Source organism: Alexandromys fortis, unplaced genomic scaffold, assembly GCF_014885135.2.
Source record: "Alexandromys fortis isolate MF-2015 unplaced genomic scaffold, M_Fortis_MF-2015_v1.1 scaffold_39, whole genome shotgun sequence".
Lineage (NCBI taxonomy): Eukaryota > Metazoa > Chordata > Mammalia > Rodentia > Cricetidae > Alexandromys > Alexandromys fortis.
Window position 1 is genome coordinate 9,855,604 of NW_026067918.1, and position 12,586 is coordinate 9,868,189.

Sequence of the window (12,586 nt, forward strand, 5' to 3'; positions counted from 1 at the left end):
CCCCCCCCCCCCCCCCCCCCCCGCCCCGTCAGACTGTTTTGGCATACCGACTTTAGTCTTTGTAGTGTGTTCTTGGGATTATGACCTGTGGTGGTCTCTTTAGGATGTGGCGTGATACGCGAGTTCTGACTCTCTTACTTTCTGTAATGTAGATATTTATTACACATATTTTTGTTTTTCAGGAGTAAGAAGATTGCCATTAAATTACAACCATGGTGCAGAAATACCAGTCCCCAGTGAGGGTGTATAAGCACCCCTTTGAGTTAATTATGGCTGTAAGTACCTCACGTTTCAATTTACTCTGGCTTCTTTTTAAGATTAAATGTGGATGATCTGCAAATCTCTTCTTTGTTATCATTGCTTCCTTTGCTCTGCTATTTCTGTGTTTGTGACTTGTGCCCAGATTCTTCTATGGTTTTTAAGATACAAGCCTCTGAAGCTGCAGATCTATGCGTTTGTGCTGTTGCGATGTTTCTGGGGTGATGGCTGAGAGCTTTCCTCGTTCTCCCTTGGAGAACACAAAAGTGGGATCCTGACCCAGCACTTCCTGTGGATTTTGCTGGTTTTTCTTTGTTCAAGTAGCTGCAGACAGGGAGCAAGGTTTCTTCCCTGTGATGCTTGTTTGGGTGAGAACTCTGGTCCTGAGGGAAGTCACCTCCGGCGGTCTCAGGATTGAGTACTGTGTGATGAAGTTTTCCCTATGTGTTAGTAAGTAGTGCTGCTACCTAAGTTTTTCCACCAAATAATAAGTCCATGATCCAAACCCAGTTCCACAATGAGGTAGCTAAAGTGTTTATTTGTCATCTATCTGAGCTGGGCTGACAACATTCACTAAATTAAGAGGCCGAGCCCTGCTTTCAGTCTCTTGTAAATGACCGCAGAGCGTTCCATGTCGTTCTTTCATGTCACAGTTAAGATGTGAGCCTCATATGGCCATACATGGCATATCAGAAGAGTGCACCTACCGTGGAAATCACACACAAGGGTGTACCTGTGCCTTTGGTACCAAGCTCAGAGCATGCACCACCCAGTAGGGGATGAACTCTGCTCCAGTTGGGGCCCTGTGCCCATTCCTGTCAGAATGAGTATCCCAGGTTGGCCTGGAACTTATGATCTTGCTGCCTCAGGCTTCCAAGTGCTGGGCACTCTAACTGTGCACTGATATTCCTGGCTGCTGCCCTCCTTCCTGCCCCTGGGTGACTATTACCTGCTCTGTATGTGGAAACGCTCAGGAGTTCCTGTTCTTGGAGCTTCTCCTCTCCAGTGTGCTCTGAGATCAGTTAGATCAATAGCCTTGAAATGCAAAAGAAAAACTAACATCCTCTCAAGGGAACATTGCTTGCTCTTTTCCCGATTGAAGTATTACCTGTGCACAGCGAAAGGGCCTCAGTAGCTGTGCAGTTGATGAGTTTTAACAGTAGTCCCCGCCCACGCCTGTCGGGGCAGGACATTTGCATCCTTGACCACAGACGGCTCCTTGTACAGCTTTGTCAGGTGTGGGCCTTTCTTGTTGTTATGTGTGGGAGCTTTGTATCCTAAAAATAGTTTTGTATTTTCCCTAAATATTTTACGTGAATGATTAGAGAGAAAGACGCTCTTCTGTTTACATGCTGGCTTGGCCTCTTGCCCCCCTCCCCCCCTCTTCTGTTTGCATGCAACCCCCCCCCCTCCGCCCCGGACTTGAAGGGAGTTTTGTTAGAGGATGCATGCATGTGGTAGGAATCACACAGGAGTTCAAGAATTCCTGCTGGGACTGGCTGGAGCCTGGTGCTGGAGGGTGGCTCTTGGCAGCAGTTGGCTGTCGCTGGAACTTCTCCCTGTGGGACCACCTAGCTCCACCGGCCACTGACTGCCTACTCCTTTCCCTCCCTTGTGGCCTGCTGAACTGGCTTTCTTGTTGCAGTGGCCAGTTCTTGTCTGTTTCCTTCTTCACATGCGGGAGAGAGGGACTGGACAGAGGCTGGGGTGTTCAGTGGGAAGTCACCTGACTTTGTTCAGTCCGCAAGGCTGCTGAAGTCGGGGAGCACCTGTGTGGGGAGGCACCAGAATGGAGCTGGCAGGTTATGTTGTCCAAAACTTGGTGTGTGAAATAGCTTGATGTGGGCTGATAAGCTGGCTCCAGGGAGCGCTGGGGAGGCACTTGCTGCTAGTTCAGTGATTTGACCCAAGTGGCAGAAAGAGAGACCTGGCGTGAGTTGTCTTCTGACCTCCACACCCGCGCTCTGGCAGCATACTGCCCTTCTCCTAATAAATGTAAAGAAAGGGTTTGTTTTTTTCGAAAATCTTGGTGTGAGTCTGTGGTCAGAGGCAGAGGTTAGGCTCTTCTAGCCCTGGATTTCATAAAAAGGAGTGTGGGTTGCTCAGTGTCCAGACTTCCTGATTTCCTTTATTGCTTTCAAAATTAGGAAGTTTGCTTTGCAAATTCTATGCATGACTTTTGCATAAACTCAAGTTGGTAGCCACCCCAGTTTTTAAAGTCAAGCCGCTTGTAAACTGCTTATGTTTTTGGCAGTGGCTCACTTCCTCTGGGGTTAATTTTTTTCTTAGGTGTGAAAATAAAATATATTTCCTTCCTCCTTCCAGAACTGGGATCGTCTGTTATCTTACACAAGGCCACTCTCCCTTTCCTGCTGCGACTTGGAGCATAAGAGCCTCAGCATTTGCTGTGCTTTATTTGTTTATTACTATTATTAATATTATTAATTGGTTTTTCGAGACAGTGCTGGCTGTCCTGGAACTCACTCTATAGACCAGGCTGCCTGCCTTATTCAAAGATCCGCCTGCCTCTTCCACCCAAGTTCTGGGACTAAAGGTGTGTGCCCCATGCCCAGCTTTTTTTTTTTTTTTTTTTTTTTATGGCAACCAGTACTGTCCCACTGTAGCTCAGGGGGGAGGGGAGCACTACCCAGGTGTGTTGTGGTCTCCCAGGTGAAGGCTGGGAGTAAGGAACTACACCAGTTACAACTTTGTTCATGTGAAGCCCGGGTTTGTGAGGATTGCAGTACATTGTCAGGGGAGCATCGCCTAGTGAGACAGAAGTGACACTTTTTAACTGCATTTCTATAGAGTTAATGAAAATTCACTGTTGGCTTGAGCGTCAACAACATTGAAAAAAATCTTGTTGAGGTTCCATTAGCTCATTTGAATTAAAAAATGGTATTTAAGCAAACAGAGCTGAAGTGGTGGTCTTGACATTCTGAGGTGTTTTAGTCAGCCATTAGCCTAGAAATGGCTGCAGAGAAAGGGCCAGCTTCCTACTGCGGGGCTGAGGGCAGTTAGTGGGGGAGAGATGAGAGTCGATTTCAGAGTTCTTTTCAGCGCCCACGCCCCTGATAGTGCGCATCCCAGCGCATTTTGTGACGGCTCTGCTCCTTCATGATGTCCGCATCCTTAGGGCTCAGCCAGACACATTTCCTGGACTGGCTTTGTTCTTGCTTGGCTCCCTTGCCTGCACAAAGGGTTAATAGTCTCCTGGGAGGACCTGTGTGCTCCACAGATCAGGGGTCAGGACCAGGCAAAGGTTGACATCCTGCGGGGGTGGGGGGTGTGAGGAGGCAGGGGGGCGGCAATGTTTTGCTTAGAAATTTTAGGACAAAGCACAGGTTTTAAAGCTCGGCCAGGTATAGCGATGTGTGAAGAGAATCTCAAATTCAGCCTGGACTGGGTGCAGAGTGAGACCCTGACTCAGAGATTTAGGTACTTCCTGAACTGTGTTAAAGACCCGATGGCTGGAGGGCTGGACTTGTGGAGGGAACTTTGAGGGGCCAGGGTGTGAGAGCCCTGCTGACTGGATATGTAAGAGGGGAACTCTGAGGGCCAGGGTGTGAGAGCCTGGTCTGTTTTTCTGTCAAGGACAGCTGTCCCCGTGGGCAGCTGAGATGTGTAGTGGAAGCTCTGATGGCTTCTGCCCACCCCGCACTCACACATGTCCAGTCCTGCTCCTGCCCCAGCCTCCCTCCCCCTTTCCCTCCTGTCCACACTCCAGTTTCTCTGTCCCTGGTAGGACTGCTTGCCACTGAGCACAGACACACTGAAGATGGTGCCTTCGGGTCACACAGTTGATCCCCTCTGCCTCTCAGTCCCAGCACCTGCCCAGCCTGAACCTTTGTCCCTTAAGTAGCAGTGACCCAGTTATTTGTTCATTTCCCTCCTCAGCGGTTGAGCCCCTCAGGGCTCCTGTGGACCCCACCACTGTGGGTTCAAGAGGCGATATCCCGCTGCCTGCTGCTCCTTCAGGGCCCTGCCTGCCTGTGTCCGGCCCTTTAAGATCAGTCTGTTCTAGCATGGTCTGTGAGCCTGGTGCCTCTGCCCCTCCGTGTCTTTTTATATTCCCTTGCCTCACGTGTTTGCCTTCCCCATCTGTCTCTTCAGATCTTGTTCAGCGTGTCCTGCCCTGCTTCCCTGAAGCCTCTCAAGGCATGCCTCCTGTTCCCTTCCCTTTCCTTCCCCCGGATTCCTTTTTCTCCCGTTTGCTGCTGGGGGATGAACCCAGGTCGCACGCACCCTGGGCACGTGCCCCGCTGCCTGCCGAGTCTTACCCACACTTCCGACTTGTTCTTAGTGTTATGTCAGCATTAGGCACTTGGCTTGTGATTGCATTTGCTTTGCAAAGCTGCTGAGTGTTCCTCAGAATGGGGTGTCGCCAATGTTTCCCTTGGTCTGAAAGCACAGGCATGTGGGGCCTGAGTAGCAGATTTCTGCTTGTTCCCCTGTACCCCGAGGACGGGCTCTGTCTGGATTTGGTGGGAACTCAGATCTGAACTGCAACTGTGACCTGTTCTCATAGGCGTTTGTTTTCTCTGTGAGAGAGGCACAGTGTCCTGGTCCTTAGGTTGTCCAGGGTGTTCCTAAAGAAGGCCCCTCTGTGACGATGAAGTGCTGTGCTTTTTTATCGTGTGAGATGCAGAGGCATTGGTACCCACAGGAGTGCAGTTGAAGAACAAGAAGCCTCCCTTACAGGGTGGTTGTTGATCATATAGCCCACCAGACACATCCGCGGCTGCGCTCCTGCTCCTCCGTTTCTTCCCATCTCCCTTCCCATCTCACAGCCTCTCTCTAAAACAGCTGAAAGGAGGAGAAAGGTTGGCACAAGTCTCCATGCAAATTCTGCCGGCCCCAACTAGTTTGTGAATAGCCAGTGATGGACAGCCACACCTCCTCGGGCTTTTTCTGTTACCCCTTCCCCCACCTCCGCATATCAGACAAAAATGAGCCTCTCTTCAGTGAATCTTCTAGATCAAATGGCATTTATATTTCAGCTTTGTTATTCCAGCCATATGTAAACAAGACAAGGGGGAGCCCATGTTTCCTATTAGTCCCTGTGGACTCTGGGGCTGCTGGGCAGAATCTTAAGCTAGAGTGCCTCCTGAGGAGGTGGCTCTGCTCCCTGAAGGTGAGTAGCGTGGGCTGCCTGCTGGGGTCTGCAGATCAGTTGCAGTGTTGAGTGTACAATGTTATCATCCAGTGTTTTGTTGTTTCTTACATTTGTTTTTATGTGTATGTTTGCCTGCATAGATGTAGGTGCAGATGTGTGTGCTTGGTATACTTGTATGTCAGAAGAGGGCATCAGATTCACTCAGATCTGGAGTTCAGATGGTTGTGAGCTGCCATATGGTGATGGGAATTGAACTTGGGTTCTCTGCAAGAACAGCCAGTGCTCTTAACTGCTCAACCATCTCTCCAGTCCCCTTTTGTCTTCTTGAGCTGCGTTTTCTTCCCTTCACTTTAGGTTTCATCCTTGGGTCTTTTTCTGTTTCTGATCCAGTTTCCAGTTTTGTGGTAATTAGACCCCATACCGCAGCTGGCTGCTGTTTGACCTTCAGATGGCCTGACGCGGCGAGTTCCTCTCTCCTTTTTCTGTGGATTTAGACTCTCGATCTCACTGCCTCCATCTCCAGAGGAGCTGAGATTATAGGGCTGCATTCCCATGCCTAGCTAGAGTTAATTTCTACTCTCACAAATGAGCACATTGCTCCAGAGGGGACCGCCTTAAATCACCCATGCAGCCCAGTTCTGGAGAACGGTCCCTTCCCTCTGGTGGCGTCGAGGGTCCCAGTGGGTTGTTTGGAGGGTGTACTGTGCTCTCTGGTGAGGTTGCATACCATGCCCTATTGCTGTTAAAAGAGGGTCATTCTAGTTTGCATTTGGGGAGCTAGGCCTTCCCCGCCTTTACCCCACCCCTTTGCACTCTAAGTCAAGTCATGTTTACTGTGGGGGGCACATTGTGGGTGCTAGTATTTTTGTAGAGAAATGAGACAAGATCAGATTTAACTCTGACAACAACAACAATGAAACAAAACAAAAAACCTGCCAAACATTGCATTATGGGAACTGTCAGGAATACACAAATAAAGAGAATCGTAGGCTACCATGTACCCATCACCCAGTTCCTAAGTGTCATCATCTTCAGTGATTTTCTACTGTTCTCTTTGTATTCAAAATCTGATTGCTTGTGTATTAGTAAGTATTTCTCCAGCTTTAAATAGACCATGTTTTATCACTGTAGTCAGTAGCCTTCCTTCCTCAGTACTGCGTGTTCCGTCTCCTCTTCAGTCAGTAGCTGTCTTTCCTTGGTCACAGGTTCTACCTCCTTTTTAGTTACCTAAAAAGAAAAGGTTTTAGGGCTTACTTCAATGGGTCTCAACCCCTTTGGGGTCTCTATCAGCTATCCTTCATATCAGATATTTACATTATGATTCATAATGGCAAAATAACAGTTATGAAGTAGCAATGGAGTAATTTTATGATTGGGGGCCACCACAACATAAAGAACCATATTAAAGGGTCATAGCCCTAGGAAGGTTGAGAATCACTGGCTTACTTGCCTCCTGTTTCCAGTAGAATGGTTTGCATTTGGGTGCCTATCTCTCGGTCCCTATACGTTCCCTGTTCACAGCTCCTTTCCACCTTGTTTGCATTCTTCCTCTGATTTGCTAGAGAAACTGGGTCTTAACCCAGGAGGCAGAGGGGGCCCAGTCTGAATCCAGTCATTTAACATTTAAACATGTTTTCCATCCTCCAAAGATGGGGGGGGGGGTGGTTAAAACGTGCATTAAAATCACCGTTCCTAGCTGGGCGGTGGTGGCGCATGCCTTTAATCCCAGCACTTGGGGGACTGGAGAGATGGCTCAGAGGTTAAGAGCATTGCCTGCTCTTCCAAAGGTCCTGAGTTCAATTCCCAGCAACCACATAGTGGCTCACAACCATCTGTAATGAGGTCTGGTGCCTTCTTCTGAACTGCAGTCACACACACAGAATATTGTATACATAATAAATAAATAAATATTTTAAAAAATCCCAGCACTTGGGAAGCAGAGGCAGGCAGATCTCTGTGAGTTCGAGTTCGAGACCAGCCTGGTCTACAAGAGCTAGATCCAGGACAGGCTCCAAAACCACAGAGAAACCCTGTCTCGAAAAACCAAAAAAAAAAAAAAAAATTACCGTTCATTCCCTTGCTGCATGCAGGTGCTATGGAGGTGCACGCCAGGCGCCTGGTCTTCAGGGTAAACTGGGCCGTCCTATTTATAGTTTCTTTCTGACCCAGTGACTTGGGTGCACGCGTGTGCTCAGTGCCATGGCTTTATTGGCACAGTTTCCATGCAGTGTATTCTGGAAGCTCTTGGGGAAAGGCTGGTCTATGGGAGGTGGGTGTGACCAGGTGTCCGCTTGTGCTGGTCACTTGGGCTCTGCTGTTTTCTACACTTCTTTCCTTCCAGCCCTTCCTCGATCTGACTCTTGAATAGAGAGCCAGGTTAGAGTGGGCTGGCAGCTGTTACAATCAGCTTGGACTTCTTGTGTGTTTCTGTGGTGCTGTGGTAAATGTAACATGGCAGATACTGCCTGTCCCCCTTGGAAAGGGCCGCTTGGAACCTGGGGTGGCAGTCTTCATTTAAGGGAAATTGTATGCAGTTCCTGGAAGTCCCAGCTGCTGAGGAAGCTGATACAGGATGCTGGTGATGTCCTGCTGATGCAGGATTCAGGGATACCAAGTAGGATCTCTTGAGGCTAGAATTTGAGACCAGCCTGGGCAACATAGTGAGAGCTTGCTTGGAGGAGGGGAGGAAAGGAAGGGAAAAAGCTGCTTTTTGTCCGTCTGTCTGTCTGTCTTTCACAGATGTATGCTGCCCTGTTTGCACCTAGGGGTTTGGGCGGTTACTAAGGTCATCTTGCTCTTTATCCTGGAATGTACTAAACAGCCTTGTCTTAAGAATGAGTGAGTCCTGGGAAGGGTGTTGGTGTCTCGACAGAACAGGTGACTTTATCTTTTTCTTGGGAAATTGAACTGCACTGAGCTGCATCCCAGGCCTTGGTCCTGAAAGTTGTGACAGGGGTCACCTTGGAGCATCTTTTGGTCAGATGTGTTTGTGATTTACACTTGGGTCATGTCCCAAGAGAAGGATGCAGATCGAAGTTTGTGTTCAGGCTGAGATTGGTGGTTTCTGTCGCTGCCTGAAGAGCATGCTCCCCACACAACACACTGCTTCTCTGTGTCCTGCTGGGCACAAGGTTTGTTTTAAGTAACATTCTTGACTCAGTGAGTGGTAATCTGATCTTTATGAAAAGATCTGAATCTGAGAAGTTATTAGTGACTTTGTTTCCTCGGTAGCTGTTATTCTGTGATGCCAATCACAAAATGCGCGTTTCTCTTCTTGCCTGTGCATATATTAAAGCCAAGGCCAGAGCTAAAAGTTGCAGGTGCATATATTCAGAAGTAAGTTGATAAGAGGATAATGGGATGCTGCAGCATTGCGCCCAGACCCCGCCACCTGCGTTTTCACTGGTTAACAGCACTGTTTAGAACACGAAGCCTCCCTCCCTTCCTCCCTCACTCCCTCCCTCTTTCCCTCCCTTCCTTCCTTTCTGATTTTTTGAGACAGAGTTTCTCTGTAGCTTTGGAGCCTGTCCTGGAACTTGCTCTGTAGACCAGGCTGGCCTTGAACTCACAGAGATCTGCCTGCCTCTACTTCTACTAATATTGGGATTAAAGGTGAGCGCCACCACCACCCAGCTTAATTTCATTCAAGACTGGTTAATATAATCTATTGTGTATATATACATCCATTTATTCATTGATGAACATTTTGGTTGCTTCTTTCTTTTGGCTATGAAGTATAATGTACATTTTAAACATTTTAAAAAATTGACCCATGTCTCTGATGTGTGGGAATGAGAAGACAACTGGCAGGAGTTTAGTTCTTCCTTACACCCGCGAGGTCCCAGGGAGCATCCCCACGTTCACATCCTTTACCCTCTGAGTTATCTCGCTAGCCCTGACACTGTTCTTTTTGGTTTTGTTAGATTTATTGTTATTTTATATGTATGAATGTTCATCTACATGTATGTATGTGTACCACGTGTGTGCCTGGTGCCTGCAGAGTCCTAGAGTGTCAGATCCCTTGAAATAGAGTTGTGGCTGTTGTGAGCCACTGTGTGGGTGCTGGGAACCAAACCAGGTCCTCTACAAGACAGCAAGTGTTCTTGCCCACTGAACATCTCTCCAGCCCACATTGTACATTTTAAAGACAACTTTTACTGTAATAATAACCAAAAAAATAGTAATAATTGCGTTCCTCCCCAGATGTGTTGTTTGTTTGAGGACAGGGTCTTTCTCTGCAACCCAGTCTGACCTCAAGTTCATGATTCTACTGCCGTGGTTTCTTGAGCTCTGGTGTTATAGTGTGCAAGCAAGCCCAGCCCGGGCTTCACCTCGGGTGGACTCAGTCCTTGGTCAGTCGTTCCAAGGGCAGGTGTGATCACATCTCAGCTCATCTTTTTGTAGTGGAGACTCAAACCCAGGGCCTTTTTCCCTATGGTACTGCTTCCCCGTTCAGCCAGACGCCTAGCGTGCTGTGGAAGTCGATGACAGCTGTCCTCCATAAGGAGAACTGGGGACCACAGTGACCAAACAGTGGCTTTCCACAGGTGGCCCTGCCCCTCGAGGGTTGGCGACTTCCTGTCTTTGAGACTTAAGCCTGAGCCCAGCAGGCTCTGCGATCAGCAGAATGGATGGATAGCAATGTCTGTAGGAACTTTGCCTCACTTCCGCCAGCCCTGTCCCTGGCCTGCTGACTCCACACGGCTTTGATTCTGGTTCATGACACCAGATAATATTTCCATAGCTCACTGCATTCTTTTATGTGGGCAAACACATGACATTTTTAAAGCTGACAGCTGCAATTCCCTGGAACAGCAAATGCTTTTCTGAAGGCCACGGATTATCTTTTACACTGTGAAAAGTCAAGCAGCTCTGCCAAGTGAATGGGCTGGAACTTGACCTGAAGGACTGCGGAACTGTTGGAGGTGCATTTATATTGGTTTGTTCTGTTTGTTCCATTTCATCTTCTTTTTTGACACAGGCTATCTCACCCATGCTGACCTCCATCTCAGCATAGGAGAGAATGACCTTTAGATCCCCATTGAACTTCCTGCCTCCTCCTCTCAATACTAAAATTATAAAATTATAGGCATGTGCCATGCACCTGGTGTACGAGGCTCTGGACTGAGGCCAGGGCTTCCTACAGGCTCGGAAGCTAGGAGAGTAACCTCCCAACTGAGCTGCCCCCAGCCCCAGTGGCCTTGTGGTCTCTAATGGGAACTGGCTAGTGCTGGGCTTTTACTTTGATAATCGAGGAGTGTGCATCAACACACAGATCTTCCGCTTTCCATGTGTGGCAGGCAGCAGCGGTTGTTTCGTTGAATTTTCTATGAGCAGCAGATAATGCTCTTGCCATAGCCGAGCGCTAACACAGGGTGTTAGAGCCAGTACAGCGCAGGCTACTTTGTGGGCTTGAGCTGCAGGAGTGAGGGTTTAGACAAAGGGAAGGGGAGGGAGTAGTAGTACACAGCCTGCTGAGCAGAGAGATCCAGGGAGAGTGTCTTCTATCAAGGAGCAGCTGGGCCTGCATGGGTCTGTGTCCCAGTTATCATGTTCAGCTGAATGTGTGCTGCTACTTCAAGTTTGTCCTTGTGTAAGGTGCCCCTGCCCCCCAGTTTCCTTGCGTGATTGTTTTTGATGCCGGCTCTGGCTCTGTTGGCCAACTTGACTCAAACTCCTGGCTGAAGCCATCCTCCCACCCCAGTCTCCTTGAGTGACTGGGAGCGCAGGTGCTGGTACACTGCGCTTCTGGTACACGGTACCCATTTAAACGACATCATAATAAAACAACCGCTCAGCACGCGGAATCGAAGGACTAGTCTATCTACAAGGGGTTGTTATCCGGGAGTAAGGGTGACATGCACCTGTAATCTCAGCACATGGTATGTAAAGATGGAGTGTCTGAAACCAGTCTGGGTACACTCTTAGACTCCCATCAGCAGGAACATGCCCTGGGCACACTAAGACTCCCATCAGCAGGAGCATGCCCCGGGCACAGAGGTGTTGCTTTACTCTCAGGAACCCACGTCGGCCAGTGTGATGACCCTTCTCTCCCTTTGGTGCAGCACTGGCTGCTGTGGCCCTCTGAGGTTGCTGTACCAGGAAGTTGGCCTCTCAGAGCATGTAGCCCAGGCTGGCTTCAACCTTGTGGCCTTCCTGCTTCAGCTTCCAGAGTGCTGGGGTTACAGGTGCAAGCCAGCACACATGGCTCAAACGCTTAGAACTTGAAGAAACTTAGAGACTATCAGTTCTGAAGCAGTAAGGCCAAGGAGGACCGTGCGTCATGGGGGTAGGGGGTGGGAAGTGGTTCCGTGTGGCCCAATAAACCACCTTCTGGAGAGGTGACACAGCTCATTGTGCTGGTTCTCAGGTGTGCAGTGGGCAGCAGAGCCATCGCCACAGGCTGTCTGAGAGGCCATCTGTCTTGGCCTAGAGACCAGCCTGGCCTCTTGTGTGGCTGACAGGGAGCCTGCTGCTGAACCAGCTTTTGCAAAGTGAAGAGAAAAGGTCCGGGAATATGAGGCAGCATCGGAGCATGCTGCCAAGCCACGTTACTGCCCAGACGTGTGAGGTTTGAAACTGCCCTCTCAGGGGCTGCCCCAGCCTGCTGTGGGCTGACTGTGTGCTGCAGGCCAGAGTGAGCCCTTTGTGCACACAGCCCGAGCCCTCTTCCAGCCCCTTAGATGTTGGGCAGCATTCAGTTGTCCAGGGGCCAGTCTGCAGTCTTGCTTTGGGAAACTTGAGCTGGGCAGTGGTGGCGCACACCTTTAATCTCAGCACTGGGGAGGGCGAGGTGGATCTCTTAAATTCAGGGCCAGCCTGGTCTACAGAGTGAATTCCAGGACAGCCAGGGCTATTACACAGAGAAAAACAGAGAGCGTTCCCCATTCTTCTTCCCTTGGTCTCTTTCCCCCAGATCCCTCCAGGCTTACCTGTGCCCTGCTGTGCCAGTCAGTGCCCTCCTTCCTCAGTGTTTCATGGCCCCCTGGGTTTCTGTCTTCTAGGTGGCACAGCATGTGCCAGTCAAGGGCATTCGGAAGTTTCAGGCTCTGATTTGTCTGTCGTTACCTTCCAGTTTGTCTTCAAGTGGCAGCAGGCCTTGGAGGAGGGCCGCCGAGTGGCTTCCGTGCTAGTGGAGGGGGAGGGACTGAAGTAGAATTCATGGAGTCAGCGGGAGCCATCATGCTGCTGCTGGGCTCGAGTCTAGTACCA

General features: G+C 49.4%; 1 protein-coding gene across 2 annotated transcripts in view; it reads left to right on the top strand.

Annotated features, from left to right (window-relative positions):
• Sec14l1 (SEC14 like lipid binding 1) overlaps positions 1 to 12,586 on the top strand; it is a 45,011-nt gene that overhangs the window by 2,008 nt on the left and 30,417 nt on the right. For both annotated transcript variants that reach the window (XM_050140061.1, XM_050140062.1), the window contains exon 2: positions 183 to 275. In XM_050140061.1, the coding sequence (XP_049996018.1) occupies positions 213 to 275 (63 nt within the window). In that variant the 5' untranslated portion in view covers positions 183 to 212. The remainder of the gene's footprint in view (positions 1 to 182; positions 276 to 12,586) is intronic.